This window comes from Aptenodytes patagonicus, chromosome 13 (genome assembly GCF_965638725.1).
Source record: "Aptenodytes patagonicus chromosome 13, bAptPat1.pri.cur, whole genome shotgun sequence".
Classification (NCBI taxonomy): domain Eukaryota; kingdom Metazoa; phylum Chordata; class Aves; order Sphenisciformes; family Spheniscidae; genus Aptenodytes; species Aptenodytes patagonicus.
In genome coordinates this window covers 13,999,987-14,016,330 of record NC_134961.1, presented here as the reverse complement: position 1 = coordinate 14,016,330, position 16,344 = coordinate 13,999,987, and the positions used below count along the sequence as shown (strand labels likewise).

Genomic DNA, 16,344 nt, shown 5'->3' with positions numbered 1-16,344 from the left:
TCTTCCAAAAGTAACAGTCGCTTGTTTTCCTTTTCTCAGATTCTCCAAAGACTTTCTTAATCTATTTTCACAGCTGTAAACTAAGGGGATCTCTGCTCTTTGCTTGGATTAGTCACCAGGACTTGGAGGGTTTGCTTAAAACCAGCAACCCCAGCACTGCCTTTTGTTCTCCACAGTGTTCGGTCGTGGTTGTGTGCAGGGACGCACTCGTACAGCTTCCTGGGCAGACCTGCCAGCGTGTTCAGACAATGCAAACACAAAGTCAGTGTTTCTCTTTCCAGTTTTCCATTTCAGTCCCTAGTGTATATGCCATATTCTGAAATTATTGCAGTGCTCAGCATGTATATGTGCTTACTGAGTGCCCAGTTAGCCTGCTCACGCCCTGGGACACCTCAGTCCCAGGCCAGGGGCTGCTCATGAGAAAACACTTGTAGCAGACCTCGCTTTGCTTTGGCAATATCTTCTGAGTTCCCTTCTTACTATAGGACTCACCTTTCTCTTCCTTAGACCTCTAACTCTAATCTTGACCCTAACCCCAGGCTGAGCCCCAGCCCAAGGGGCTCAGCCACATCCCCAGGTTGAGCAGTGCCAAGAGTTGAGTCACTGGCAGCCCTGGAGCTGCTTTTGCAGCCTCCAGAGCCCCCCCACCTGCCTGGCTGAGTGCTCCCATCCTCTGAGCCTGACGCCGCAGGAGGCTTGGGTGAGTTTTGCTGTGTGGCATTTCCACAGGTGGGCACGGTGCTCTGCCCCTGCTACCTCCGTCCACCCTTGCTGCAGGAGGGGAGCAGCAGTACCTTATTGAGGTGACCTCAGTAAAGTTCTGGTGGAGATGAACCCCTCCATCCCTGCTGGCAGACCTGCCCTTGCTTAACACCAAATCTACATAAATGAAGTTGAAAACCCTTTATTTCCCCATCAGTCTTCTTCACTTGTCACCTTCTCATGGAAGCCCTCCCACACGCACAATCTTTCGCCACACTTCGAGTTCACTGGAGGATTAGTTTCCCGTTTCTCTCTGCGTGCTGCACACCTGAAAGCCTGCACATTTTCTCTCAGCCTCGCTACTGTTGCATCGTCCTCCCTCCCGGCTAATGGCACAGGTAACCAGCTGACTAATCCTTCTCCCTGGTACCTCGCCCTCCTAGTGAGTTTAATAACAAAGGGAAATAAAAGTGGGAGCTGTGTGGATGCATCCGTCAGCTCCAGCCTCACACACCAACTGTGGAAAGGCTTTTTCCTCAAACTGTATTCGTGCTGTGTTACACATTCGGGAAACTGATAGGAATGTAATATGTATGTTAGTGTGTTTTAATCAGTAGCATGAACTACTCTCCCCTTCCCCATGACTTTTTTATTTCCTTCTTAAGAAGGAAATACTAGAAATAATGTTGCACTTATTACTTTCTGTTATACCGTGATGATTAGTAAAAGATTCTGTGCCAGATTTATGCTCAGTGAATTATCCCTGAAATTTATGGAGCTATAGCAGAATTTAATTTGGCAGTGTGGAGTTGATGTTGCTCCCAGTGATGTCTTCAGCTGAAAATCTCAGCTTTCCATTGCCTTACTTAGAGAAAAAATAGGCCCATGTCTTTAGTATGTCTCAGAAGGAGTGCCAGAAGCATTGTAAATAGCTGGTGCCAGAGGCACTGCGATGGTGTAGACTCTGCTGCTGCCATACATGAAGTGTGGTAGCAATCTGTGCCAGAGGCATTTAGGAAGTATACCCCTGAAGGCAAAGTTTTCTGAGAGGTGAGGAGGATGTTAGCAGCTGCATTAGCATCTATGGCATGTTCAGTACCTTTGATTTTCTTTTTAATGTCATGTGGTGGAATAATTCAGAGGTGGTGCGCAGCATCCTCATGATATTGGGGCCAGAAGAAACAGTTTGAATGAAAGCTTAATAGAAATTCAGCATGCTCCCATGCTGCGCACAGAATTGGTTGACCGCATAAATCTAAATGTCAAATAACTAGAAAGATTTACCAAATGGAAATGTGATGTTTTATTTCCACATTGTCAACACATTAAAAGAAGCATACTTAATTGTTAAAGAGTAAAACTCTGTATAAGTTCTTTTTCTAAAAAAAAAAAAAAAAAAATATTAAAAGTAGGACCAAGATGCCACCAGTGTTTTCAAGAAGTGGGAAAATGTCAATTATTAAATATTTTGGGAGCTAAAAATCATGTGGGCATTTATAAGCATTATCTAAAAAGTGAGAAGCATTGAAAAGTTTGTATGGCAGCCCCAAGTCCCAATACACTTGGTAGAGCACTACTGAATAGCGAAATATAGGTTGGTGAGCAATCTAGAAATGATAATGTTTTATTGAGTGGTGTGGATTGTTACTTTGGCTGATTTGATTTTTATCCTGTAAGGAAATTAAAGCTCAAGCACTTCCAAACTTGGTTACATTTCTAAAGATCATGTTTACGTGCCAGCTTTTGCCTAGAAACTCACCCAAAGATGTCAGCCATTGAAACCATTTCATGTGGAAGCACTGCTAAGTAAATTCACTAAATGCCTATTCATCCCAGTAAGATGGAGAATCACTGGAGCAGCAAATGTGAAAATCTGCACAGCTTACTATACAGAAAGCAGTTTTCGGAGGTTGCCAAATTGAGATGCAGAGTCTGACCCTGGGAGATACTACAACCCACATGAGTGAGCATAGAAGGAGGGTCTCAGGCTCCTACAGCCTGGTCGTTCAGGCTGGTTGATAGACAGATACTTCATTTGGTCCAGATAAAATCAATGGTTAACTTGTTCTTTATTCATCAGTTCAATAATGAAATGCTACCTGTGATGACAGAAGAATTTGGTTTTATGAGATACAAAGATAGTTTACTAGACTGATAATGTTTCCAAGTTGTTGCAGCCTGACCCCAGAAGTTAAACACATTTTGTACAGGACTCTGGTTTAACTTGGTTTTCTGTGGCTTATAATAATGAAATGTTTTCAAGATACAGTACTATTGACAGCTGTGTTATCTTTAGGTTTTTTTGCCCTCAACTCCATTATAGACCATTACTTAAATGGTGTTGTATCTATAATGTTGTGGTTTTGAATGCAACTCAGGAGATCAAGATCTTTTTAATATGATTTATTCAGTTTTCTTAAATATGCTGACCTAGATAAATAGAGAATGTTTTTGCTCCATTGTTAAAGAAATAACAGACCACAAAAGCTGTCAAGCGTAAATACATTCTTGGACACGTCAGCTGAAATGTTGAAAATACTGGTGTCAGATTGCCAGTCATACTAATTGGAACTAACCTTCTAAATTTCTTTGTTCCTATTAATTATATCGGGATTTTGACATCCAAATTCTCTTGCTTTATGCATTCCGACCTTGGCCTCTTCTCTATTACAAGGATGAAAACAAATAAAATGCCAATAGATACTTAACCAAATTCCCTAGGAAAGATCTAGCAAAGCATGTAAAATGGGATTATCAATGCAGTCATCTCACAGCTGGGTTTTCATACTTAAAAAGTGCTGAGCAGTATTACTTAATACATACTCTGTTACAATGCTTAAAACATCTGCCAAGAGCCGATATGAAATTCGTTAAGATGTAATAAAGCTGTGCTTCTTTCCAAGTACACTTTCCTGAGTAGAGGGAGGCAGTGGAGTTTAGCAGCAGGATGGAAGTTTTTTCAGCAACTGCCTCCTTCAAAGATTCTACAGATGGACCCCAAATGAGAACAATAAGTATATAAATTACTCTAAACATAGTAGTTCTCGCAGTGTAATTTGTGCATCTTTTGTTCTTTCCCTTGCAGGACAAATGACCAGCTAGTAGCATTCCTGTCCAGATACCGTGATATGAACTTCTTGAAATCACACGGGAGGGACAACGCAAGGTAAGCTGGCCCTTTCCTCAACTTGTTTTAACCATGGCACTGGGAGTTTTTGCATAGTGGCGGTTTTCCAGCATTATCTGAGCGAAGAAATCCCTAGTCCAGGAAAGAGAAGCAAATGGGGAGAGGAAACGTTCTCCTGAGGACAGTTGCTTATTGGTCCAGAATGGCTCCTCCCCAGAATCAGTTTGCAAAGATGCTTTTGTGAGGAGGAAGACATTAGACAGACTGATGCTTCTTCCCTCCTTGGGGCCTGGCACAGATCGATGTTTCAGGAGCAAGTGGTAATTGCCCCACACAACAGCTCATCCCTGCCCCAGCTGGTCCCAGCCACACTGGTGACCAAGACCTGTGCTAGCCAGGGTGTGCAGCAAAGCCTTGTGCAAGCAGAGCTTCTCTGCAAGATGTGGGAGCCTGTACCAGCCTGCACATGCTAGTGAGGGTGAGGATGGTGGCTGGAGGGTTATCATGATCTGCTACAGTTTTGAAGTCAGTGTCTGTCTTCATCCACCCTGCGCAGGTCTCGGGGAGAAGAGGATGTGCTGTGTTTCCCACAACACATCAGTAGTACAGCTTTGTGGTTTGAGGGAGCAGCAGTGACCAAACACTGTATTTCCAAAGCTTTAAACAACCTCTGTAGGTGAAAGATCTTTCTCATCCGATTGCAGTGGTCCTCTTTTCCTCTTTAGTGATAGCTTTTCTTTTCCTCTTTGTTGCTAGTTTCATACCATAACAGCAGACTTGCAGCAGTTCCAGCAACTCCATATGCTGAGTCCCAGGGGCTTTGCACCTAAAAATACTGTTTTATTCTGCCTGGGTCACCAGGTCATCTCTCTATTCTGTAAAATGTCAAGCGTACTGTAAGGCTGGGTTCAGATAGTGTACATAGAGAATGTGACACATCGAGTCGCATGTTCAGCTCAGCGGGTGGGTAGAATAACACACAGGTCTCACTTCTTGGCTGCTCCTGCTTTTGTCACTAGATTTATCAATTCTGTCATGTTCCTGTTTAAATGAAGTCCTCACGAGCATTCATCTTGTGCATGCAGAAATTCTATAGCAGGTAGTAAAAAATAATACTGTGAGGAATAATATTTAAATCCGAGTCAACAGTTTTCACAGGAGAGTCTCTGGTTTGGGAAATGCAGGGTGTCAGAGTGATTGGCAGGCTCAGCTCTAGCTGGCAATAGTGATCGGCAGCAGAGTTAAATAGAAAAGAGAAGAGAAATGGCCAGGGAAAAGCAGTCGGTCTCCTACGCCTTTTTGTTCCTCTGGTGCACCTGATTCTTCTCAAATTCCCTGAGCTGGCTAAGGAAAATAACTAATGAATTTTGACGTGCTTGCATCAAGCTGGTTCGAACATGCCAACCTCAGCTGTGTTAGAACAATTTAGATCAATTAAACACACTAATCTGGTATTAGTTTAATAATAAAATGAGCTAATGTGCCACTTGTACTCCCCTCACAGGAATAACAACCCATTTATTAGTTCAATGGTTCCCTTTGACTGTATAAACAATTAAATACCTTTTAGCCTATTACAACATGTCACCATCTTTCATTTTTTCTCCTGGATTTCTACCATAAATTCTCTGTGCATCAGGGAACATAATGTGGGACACAACTGCGGATTTGCTGCCTCTGTCCGCCATGGTTGTGTAGTCCCTGAGTCCCATAAGCGCTCCCACTGCTGACCACTGGATGAATGGATCCTTTCACGTTGCCCCTTGGCAGCTCCCCAAAATTTCTATCAGGGAGATACAGTGGCTCCCACCCTCCTGCATAGCCCAGATAACTGCAGAGACAGGACTCAGGCTAGCAGCTGCAGAAGCCTCTGAGTAATATTGGCATTTGGTAAAAATTCATTCCATTGGTGTCAAAAGCTGATCAAAAAGCAGTTAGCCCTCTGCTTCTATCGTGAGTGAATTTCCATCTCTTACATCCACCTGTTGAGAGAGAAATTGTATCTAATGTGAAGATCTCTAGCCTGATCTTTCAGTTTTAGTGTTTGAGTAACTCAGTCTTGTCTAAACCGGTAAATGTACCATCTGCTCTGCCCATTTGACACACGATTTCCAATTGACTTTCATTTTATGCCCAAGGCGTGTAAGCTGTGGTCATGCTGGTGAGGTTTATCCCTGTAGTTAGAATGATGAAATCCTCTGTACTGAAATACCTTGTATAAGCACAGGCAGGTGAGATGAGACCGAAGGCCCATCTAGGCTGTCACCCCGTGTCCTGCTGCCTATAGCCGATGTCCCCAGAGGAGCAGAAGAGGCGGGTAGTGGCACTTCCTTACAATATTCTCCCAGCCTCCTGTGATGCTTGCTTGGGGAATTTCCACAGCCAAACTTGGTGACTTGTTCATTTAAGAGTAAGGGGTGATTATTTTTTTCTATTAATTTTTCCAGTTACTTTTTAGATTTTGCCGTTTGCTTTGCCTTGTCACAGTCCTGTGGAAAAGAAGTATCCCATGGGGGGAATGGTATGGCCAAGAGCTTAGTAGGGTCTAGAAGAGAAGCAACAGACTCAAGGTTTGGCAACAAAAATTTAAAAAAAGCAAAAAAAACAAAAAAACCCACAGCTTTTAGAAAGGATTTAGGACACAGGCCAGTCTCTGAGTTACTGGGCAATAGGAGAAAACTCCCTTGGGACATCCTATCTCAAAACAGACTGGAACAGGATTTTTTATTTAAAATGGCTAGTTGAAGCCATGATAAGGGAGAAGACACTGGACTAGACTGACTGCCGCCCCATGTACAATAATAATTTTGCTGTTCCAAGGTGTTTTTCTCAAAACAAGTGAACTAATAATACAGGAGCTCAGCATTTAAATATCACTGAAAGCAATGTATAACCCTTGCTGCTACTTTTTGTTTTAATTTGTGGATGAATAATTGCTCCTAAACAATAAGCTTTTCAGCTGTCTAAGTCTGCTTTGTAAACAACTGGAAACTGAATTTTAAGTCATCCTAGTCTCTGGATCATACAAGGGAGAGAGAAAGATTCGAAGTGCCATCTTAAAACTGAAATGCTTATACAGCTCAATTACAATGTACTTTGTATTCAAGCCATGTTCACAATCAGTACATGTTTTACTGCCAAATAAGGAGAGAAACCAGGCTTCCTTTTAGAGAGTGAAGTTTTCTTTTAGTTATGCCAAAGTCCTTAAAAAGTGCATCGCTCTGATTTTCCTTTAGTGGCTTCAGAAAAGGGAATGGACATGAAAATGTGTCCTTAACTCAGCTGGAGAAGCATTATTTCCTTAGAGAGCTGGATGTATGAAATGAAATTGCATACAGTGGCTGGAGTCGTTACATAGTACTTAGTGGGCAACACTTAAATTTCTCCTCTTTTCAGTGTCTTAGACTATTAAAAGCAAAAGAATAACCCAGTAGTTGTGTAAGCTATTACAATTTGGAACACCCAGAAGATTTGTTTTTTTGGCAGGAGCAGCACCTGGCTGATGTATTATAAAATATAAAGACAGTCAAATGTGGCATCTTCAACGACAGGCAGGAAGAAGGGTTGGTTTTTTTTTTCTAGAAACCTTGCCACAGTAATCATTTGGGAAACAGTGTAAACATGCTGTGAAGGTTGGATGCTCTTACATCTTAGAGGAATCTGGAGCTCATAGGCAGAATACAAACAACTAAAGAAAAGGCCATTAAAAGTTTGTTATGTATCTGAGTTCTTTTCTTGTGCTGTTTTTTTCTCCTCATTAATGCTATTGATAGGATGAGAGAAAATGGCCTCAAGTTGTGCCAGGGGAGGTTTAGATTGGACATGAGGAAAAATTTCTTTGCTGAAAGAGTGGTTAAACATTGGAAGAAGCTGCCCAGGGCAGTGGTTGAGTCACCATCCCTGGAGGTATTTAAAAGACATGTAGATGCGGCACTTATGGACATGGTTTAGTGGGCATGGTGGTGTTGGGTTGACGGTTGGACTCGATCTTAGAGGTCTTTTCCAACCTTAATGATTCTATGATTCTGATTCTATTCTTCGCAGTTGTGTTGTCCCCTTTCTGGATCCTGGGTTCGAGATACTTTTAGAGGTGTTGCTGAACTGTACAGCTTTTAGTAAGGAGCATCGCAAGCCTATCCCAGTTCTCAGAGGCTATAGAGACCTTAACTCCCGAAGGGCCAGAGCACGTTCCCAAAATCTCCACTTCTTTCAGCCTAGTTCTGCTGATGTGCATCTGTTTCATCACCCTTTCAGACATGCCGTTTTTGCACTGTGGCACATGCTGTTCATTGGCGTTCTGTACACTGGGTTGATGGTGGTTTGGCCGTCAGTTAGAAAATGGATCACGCAGTAAATGCTATTTATTGTGTATTGCATTGATGAATCGCCCAGTAAGTACCCAAATGCTAGGAAAAAAATTGATATATTATCCCTGCTGCCGGAATAGTTTAACCACTTAGCTCCCAGCAGCACTTACCTTGCTGCTCATGTGAAATATTTTTAGGTTCATTTGGCTCAAATTTCCCTCAGCCATACTTTTTTTGTTAATTTTCTTTAAATGCTTCAGTATTCTGAAGCACACAGACTATGAAGATCTATTTTTTGCTTGTAAGTAGTTCAGCCCAACAGTGGCTTGTGAACTGCAGCGTCTGAAATAACAACACGCATCTTCTATGCAAAGAGACTGCTCTTAAAACTTCTAGACACTACAGCTAACTTTCAGCTGTTCCTTATTGCTTTATGCTAAGCATTAGGGGAACCAGGAAGCCCTTACTGCTTTGGCTTGACAATTTGCCTCCTTGTAGGGCTTCTATTTTTGCTCAGTTTTGGAAAACAATGCTAAGTTGTCAATACCAAGGAAAACAGAAATAAGTTGAAGATGATAGGAAGATGCAGTAGAAACAGCCATATGTTTCTACATGGGACAAAACAGGATGTTTTTTGGTCTTGGTAGAGTATACAAGCAAGATCATCCACCAGTTCAGGAAGGTGCAGTAAGTGAGAAAGTTTGAAGTAGCTACAATCTATCGGGTGGGGCAGGAATTAGGAAGGAGGTGAAAATTGAGGTACCAGTAAAGTCATCAGAAATCTGATTGCTATCTAAGAACATTGAGCTGCACGCTTCATTTTCAGTGGTATAAATAGTAACATTTGTGTCCTTTCATCTGAGATCCTGCAACGTTTTATAAAATAATTATGGCAGGGAGCACCCTTTTAAGTTGGACAGATATTCTTGGCCCTGTTTTACCCACAGGTCAATAGCCTCATTTGGTAGCTTGAAAATCTGTACAGAAGTGACTCACACTTGCCTTCAATCACGTGGAAAGTTTGAATCCCCATTTCCTTTTCTTTCTTCAGTTGTCTAGTATACAGATTCCGAGATGTTAAGCACAGTAGAAACACCCAGTGAGATGCTATTGTGGTGGACACCCGGGTGTGCTCTGCAGGGGGTGTCCCTTTGCATTGCCTGCGGGCGCTGCGCAGCTGTGATCTGCTGGCCGTGGCGGAAGCGGTAGCATCACGTAGATGAGATGGCTTCAAGCTCAGCCACTCAGGCCCAGCAGTGTTCTCAGGTTGGAGACTGCTCGGTCGTGTGGGTGTTGGGAAGAAGAGGAGGTGAGGGGACAAGAAATCTTCTAGAGAAGACATTTATTGGAGACAAACAGATGGCAAAATGTCAGGTTTCATATCATTGAGTCTGTCTGTGGTGAATTCATGCTACATCTCTACACACTGTTTTCTCCCTGTTTTGCTTATTTTATATAAAAAGAAACAAAATCACTTGAGTTGTGGCCTCCTTGACCATGAGAGGAAGACATTACATTTTTGTCCTTGTAAAAGCTGTTCCAGTGTTTCTTAAAAGATATGATAAATGAAGAGTGGTGGAAAGAAACCCACAGGAAAGTCTTTGAAAGTCTCTCTCGAGCCTTGTACTCATGAGGGACTGTATGGAACTGTTGTCAAAACAAGGCAATTCCTAGTAGAGTCATTACTGCAAAAAATAGCCTCTGCAAGTTTCCTACAACTAAAAACAATTTTAGAGGGTGTTTTATTTTTGAGACACTTGAAGAGTTTGCTCCCTGGTCTGCAACATTAAAATATTGAGAAGCATTAAGGCTTTTTAAGACTTCCTCTGAAAGAGAGATTTCCAGAAGATGGAAAGTAAGATTTTTCGAAACCAGTGGAAGTTAACGCTTAGGAAAAGGTGGACGAGAAGAAAGAATCACAAGGAATTTCTTCTAAACATAATGCAAAGATGTGATATGACTAAAGCGTTAAATGGATATACTGAGAAAATTACATACGAAAGAAGCAGAAACAAATTATGTAGAGTATGAGGCACCTATCGTAAAGCTTGAAAAATCTGATTATGTCCATATAGAGATGGAATAATGACCAGATAAAATGTGTGTATTCCTCAGCTTTCAACAGCAACTCGTGTGGAATACCCTGCATGCCATGGACATTTGGTTTCCATAAAGATGCCATTGATTGAGAAGGGCCATGTTTAACATAATATTTCAAGGTAGACTTGTAACTTGAAAGAGCCAGTCAAAATACTGTACCATTTTTGCTACACTGTAAATGATCTAAACCTTATATTGTCCAACATTCGTGGCAATAGACCAGTTGTCTGCTCCAGATTTACTTGCACACTGAGCATAAAACTGTTTAAACATACATTGGAAACAACTGTGATAGCGTGGGCTGTCAGAAAATCCTTCCAGTAGAGCTGCTCGGTCTCATGATGACTTGCAGCCCAGCTCCTAGAGACCCACAGAAACTGCAGGAACAAATGTCACTAACTGCATCTCTCAGTGCTGGCTTATTTTTTGTGGCCGTGTCACCTGTGTTTTCTGCTCTGAATTCAATCCCTGTCCTCCCGAGGTCGGAGCCCGTGCTGTCCTTGCCGAGGGACAGCTGGTGATCCCACGGTGCGGGGTCGGCTGCCCCTCCATTCGTATGCCCACCATGCTGTGCTGCTCCACGAGGGCTGGTGCCCTCCTCTGTTGTAGGGAATATAGAGATATGAATGACAAACACTAATCATATTTTAAAAGTAAGATTTCCCTATGCTCCTTGCTAACTTCTGAGCATTTAGCACAGTGGGCAAAGCTACTAAAAGCATTTCAATTTGTGTGCTTACAGGTTTGGCTTTTGCATGTGAAATACCCCCAACCTCACTATAGCAAATCCAGTCAAGAGAGAAATTCTTTATGATATTGTTGATGTTTTTTTGTGCATTGGCATTAAAGCTTAGGGGATTGTTAGGATACTATTGTGTTTATAATATTTTCTTCAGAGTAAGGGAATTAAAGAAAGATAAGAAGAATTCTGCTTTTGACCTCATAACATTTGCATTCAGGATGCTGCAGTTTAAACACATTGGAAAGCAGGTTACAGTTTTTATTTCTCCCTCTCTTTTCTTCCATTGTTTTTATCTATACTGAGAGTTTTTTCATAGCCTTTTGAAACAGCAGGAACTGTGCATTCTGCGCTTTCTGCATGCTGCCTGTCATACCGGGGGGAAATCTTCCATGTCTTGACAGACTAAGTAGGTGCTATTTCTTTTTGACATTGTTCCCCTTTTCAAGCTTCAACTCCATTTCGGTAGGGGGGGGGTCAGCCCTGGAGGCTTTTGGCACAACAAAAAGAGGTCTTGGGAAACATACTGCAAGATCATATCTTTAGAAAAACAGATGTTTAGCTGGTACAGTATAGACATTGTGCTTAAATAGCCAATTGTTAATTATTTCAGAATTTTTAAATACTGTGTAACCCTTAATAAAACAGTTACTCATGGAAATGGGGTAAAGTCAGGGTTGTGTCGCAGTCAACTGGAAATTCATCGCATACTCAATGGAGGCCGGGATTTCTGGCCTGCAGTGGGCAGGGAATGAAACTGCTCTGTGCAGGTTTGGGTTTTATGAACTTGCTTATTACAAAGAATTATTCAGTGACTGGTTTATGGAGATATATTGTAGCCTAGAGATTGCTCACAAATTACTTGTTGCAACTGTTACACTCAAGATTGTCAAATTACTGTTCTGTGCTTTCTACTTGGTCACCTAAATTGCAAGTTACTGTTTTATGCTTCCCGACTGATTGACTCCAGTAAGTGTTTCCAAGGTGGCTGTGCAAACTGCTGGCAAGAGCCTCTCATATTTCTCATCTGTAATTTACTTGACTTTTCCCACCAAAATTGGCTGACTTCTTCAGATTTTTGTCTAAAGAGAGTTAAAAGAGGAGCAGATAGAGTCAAAGCAATGTGCAGAGTTTGTCCACATACATTAAGAAGAACGTGGACGTGGTACTAGTGGAGCTTCAGGCTCTGCAGATGCTTGCTTTGACATTGACTTTTGACTTGTGATGAATTGTTTCGCTGATGTATTGTTAACTTTTATTCATAGTTCTTATTCTTGTGTATAGTCAGTAATGATGATGAGGCCCTGATAGATGCACCTGGTTAACAGTGAAATGTGGATAGGAGGTTTTCTAGGCAAGAGGCCAGAAACAGGAAACATTTAGGAAGAAACCTTTTCACCTTAAAAAATATATTCTTTCCAGACAAAAACCTTTTAGTGACAAGGTTGCTGACATTTAGCAATCTGATAGCCTCTGATGCTTAAGAAAGTTTTATTCATTCATAGACTTTGGAAAACAAAAAACAGCGAACTCTCTGTCTTATATGCTGCATAAGTGTGAGCATTCAGGAACGGGGGTGTCTCAGAGTTGCTGTGATATGCAGTGTCACTTGGAGAAAACTACACAAAAGGGTGATATTTGATTGTGATATTTTTGCTGATATTAAGTAACTGTGCAACAATATTTATTAGTAGTTAAAACATATAAGAAGAGCTGAGCTGTGTGTTTATATTCATGTTGTAGGAGTGTGTGCTAAACGTCTTACAAATGCTTTATGTGTTGTACAATCCTAGAGTCTCATCTGAAATGCATTTATAAATATTTAAATACACTACAAAGTAAGAGGAGTTCCCTAAGCTGGATTGCAATCATGAGCTGTCTGGACAGTTAACTATCTATACTCAGTGTGACAGACCACGTGCTGCAGGCAGCAGGTTTTTTAAACAATGTAAAAAATAACCATCCGGAACCGTGTAAACCCTGAGGCTGCATCCACGCACAGTCATGGCGCAAACGGCACCTTTCACACGTGTAGTTGCCTGATTGCTGAGCTCAGCTGGCAAGACGCGTTCATATTATGCTATGCTTGCTACTTACTTGCAAGTGTAATCCAAGCTCCTCAAAATTGGAGGCTCTTTAGGAAGAGTTAAAATTGATTAAGGGTAAGCACAGAATGTCTTAGATGGAGTGTTCTATGAAATAAGGTAAAATGGCATGCTTTTTCTTAACCCTAGTCTTATTTTAGTTTTATTTTTTCCTGGTTGACTCTCTTCTCTTATCATCGTTATTTTCCTCCTGTTGTTTGTCTTAGATCAGGAGAAAGGTCAAGTGTCTTCATCTGATGGCAATCTCCATTGTATTTGCTAACCATACCTTGGTGCAATTGTATGTCATTGTCCTGGCAAGTACATTTGCAGTTGTCAGAGGTGTGCCAGTCTTACCTGAAGTTCAGGGTGCCAGGAAGCACCTGAATTTTTCCACATTGACTAAGATTAATTAAATGCTATTACTAATCCATTTTTTCTACTTTGGGAGTTATCTGCTAGGTGTCCTGTAAAACCCAAGAGAGAAAGACTTGAGGGAAAAATCACCATTTTTTGCATTTCATTGCTCTCTCTGAAGCTTGGCATGCCTTCATAAAATGCACTGTTTTGGTATTACATTGAGCATAACCAGAAACTAATGAAATACAGCATTAGACTAGAAACAAATCAGTAGGGTCATGCTTTTGCCCTCCATCTTCTTATCTTTCTTTTCAGAGATGGCTGCTGCAAGCATTGTTGGATGGCTAGTCAAGAATCTTTATGAACTGTTTGTAGTGTTTGAGGGGTTTTGATTTCTTGAAAAGGCCTATGTGGCATACAAATAGCACCTTTCCCTTTCTCTCGGGCAATATCCAATATGCTTAGAGTAAGTTCTTGCCTCCCTGAGTGCCAAAATCACTATTGCTGGAGTAGCTAGGAGCATCAGTCATCCTAGAAGAGAGTCTGGAGGGGAAAAAAAAAAAGCCCCATCCACCTTTTCCACTTTGGTTGCAGTTCAGCTCTCTGTGTGCCAGCAGTACAGCCTAGGCTTGCTAGGGCGACCCACTGCCTCCTCAGGCAGGATCATTTAGCTTCTAGCAGATCTAAAATATACTTAGTCCCCTTGGTTCCCAAGGAACATAAACAGATAGCAAGCAATTGCCCAATGGAGAGCTGTGTCTTCAAAGCCCCTTGTATAAATGATTGCTTCATAGACAAAAGGAAATTATTTGCTATGCCAATGCGTTATTCTTTTTAGGTGTAATGACTGTGTGTGAAGCAGGCCCATAAGGGTGAGCCTTCTGAGAAATGCCTGCTTCCTATTCGGTTGTTACTGGTATTTAAAACCTGGTACGATGTTTCTAGGAAGGTTTCAAGAAGCATTAGCAAAAGGGTCATCTCTTTGCAGGTCTCCAAAGGCGTTGCTGCTCTTCAGTTGGGCTACGCTGCCTCACTGGAGGATGAGTGGTTGGAAAGTACATTTAGTTTTCTTTTAATAACCTTGTTGTACAGGATTTTAGGACTGAGATTTGTTGTGAAAACACTCATGCTCCCAAGAATTCTCTTATTTCACTCCATATGCCGAGATTTGCTTGTCCAAGCCATTAGCTCAGAAAAGTCATAGAACTGTGTACATGTACAAAAAAACGAGCCTGTCAACTATTTTGGAAAACGTGAAGCTGTGAGGCTAGGTTTGCTGGGACCTTCTCATCTTGAGTGTGGCCGTACTCTTGTGTTGCCAATTTCTGACAATAAGTCTGAAGTTGTATAACTGAGCTTTCTGGTATTAGTTAACTGTAAGCCCTACCAGGTAATATAGGCTGAGGAAGTTTGTAAGGAGCGGGGGTTTTGAAATGGTCGAGTGGTTTTTTTGGTTTGGGGGTTTCTATTGCAGTCAAAGAAACTTCTATTTGAAAATGAGAATAAAGGGTGATAAATTGGTAGAGATAGAAGTTGAAAGAAATTATTTCATGGAAAAGAACTTTACATTCCTATTTAAATATGGTCGATAAAATTCTATTATTTTCTTAAAATAATTAACTCAGATGAGCATTTAGTTTTGAGGGAAATAAATAAATGACCAAACTTTCAGGCACATTAATATTTGATTTGGAGATAACTGCATAAATATTGAATTTGAAGATTACATTCCAGAGCACTGCATTAAAATTGCAAGACTTTTCTATTATCCTTCATAATGGAACATGAAATTAGAAACTTGTTCATGGAAAGAAAAATTTCTCCACTCTCATCTACACATTTTCTGCACTGTTGTGTTAACAGAGGAGCTCTTTTTCTCATACTGTGAGAAGAGACATAGCTATCAGTAGGACAGAGACCCTGAAGTCATTTACGGTCCTTTTGAAAATTAATATGCACCATTTCATAATTGCATCTCAGTTCTTTGATTGGTGTAGAACAAAACTTTAACCAGGGAGTTAGCCTATGGGGTTAACACTCACGTTTCCAGATGCAGGAGTCCAGAAAGCTTTGGTGTTGTTCCTTAACTTTCATTTCTTTTCCCCTTCCTTTGGTTGCATGTGTTTGAGGACCACTAAAATGTCATCTTGACTTCCTAATCGTAAAACATTTCTAAGAACCCTGGTGTAGCTCTATGTTGTTCAGGGAGGAAACACAGGTCTTACGGTATCCTCCTCGCTGTAGGTGCGTGCCACAGCTCTTGTTAGCCTGCAGTTCTTACATCCAGTGAGATCTGTGGTCTTGTGGATGTTAGTTACTGTAACGGTCTGGTTAGCTAGCATTTATTATTGCTCAGAACATGTGGGATGTATTCAACACAGCAACTAACCATTATTAACAGCGCTCGGACCCCCCTGCGAAAGCGTGTGCTAATTCATGGCTGCCCTGCTTCCCTTTCTGGGAAATAATTCTGAAAATGGAATAACAAATAGAAACCTGGATCAGACAGTCTCAAAACATGTGTGGGCATCCAGTCCAAAGTGTTTTCAAACATAGATTGATTTTCCAACTTTTTTTTTCTTCTTATATTGGTCTCAAATAATTCATTTCCATAACTTTACAGTTCTGCAATTGCTCCTCTTATTCATGGTTCAGCAATAACAAAATGTTGTTCCCCATATACTTGAAAATGGAGCAAACATACTCATTCTACAGCAAAGAGCAATGCAATTGAATTTCTTCCTAATTAACTGTACCCCAATAGAAAAATTTGTGGAATAATAACATAGGAGAAAATTGGTCATTTTACCTTTATGTTTGGTTTGATGTTTTTCAAAAACTGTGCATTTATTTAGAGGCAAAAGCCTACCACACAGATTTTGTTTAGTTCCTGTTCATGTTATGGTTTGTCTGCAGTGGTTTGTT

General features: G+C 41.1%; 1 protein-coding gene across 2 annotated transcripts in view; it reads left to right on the top strand.

Annotated features, from left to right (window-relative positions):
• The window catches only part of XYLT1 (xylosyltransferase 1), a 202,251-nt gene that overhangs the window by 161,927 nt on the left and 23,980 nt on the right, over positions 1–16,344 (top strand). For both annotated transcript variants that reach the window (XM_076351493.1, XM_076351492.1), the window contains one exon: positions 3,788–3,868. In XM_076351493.1, coding sequence (XP_076207608.1) covers positions 3,788–3,868 — 81 coding nt within the window. The remainder of the gene's footprint in view (positions 1–3,787; positions 3,869–16,344) is intronic.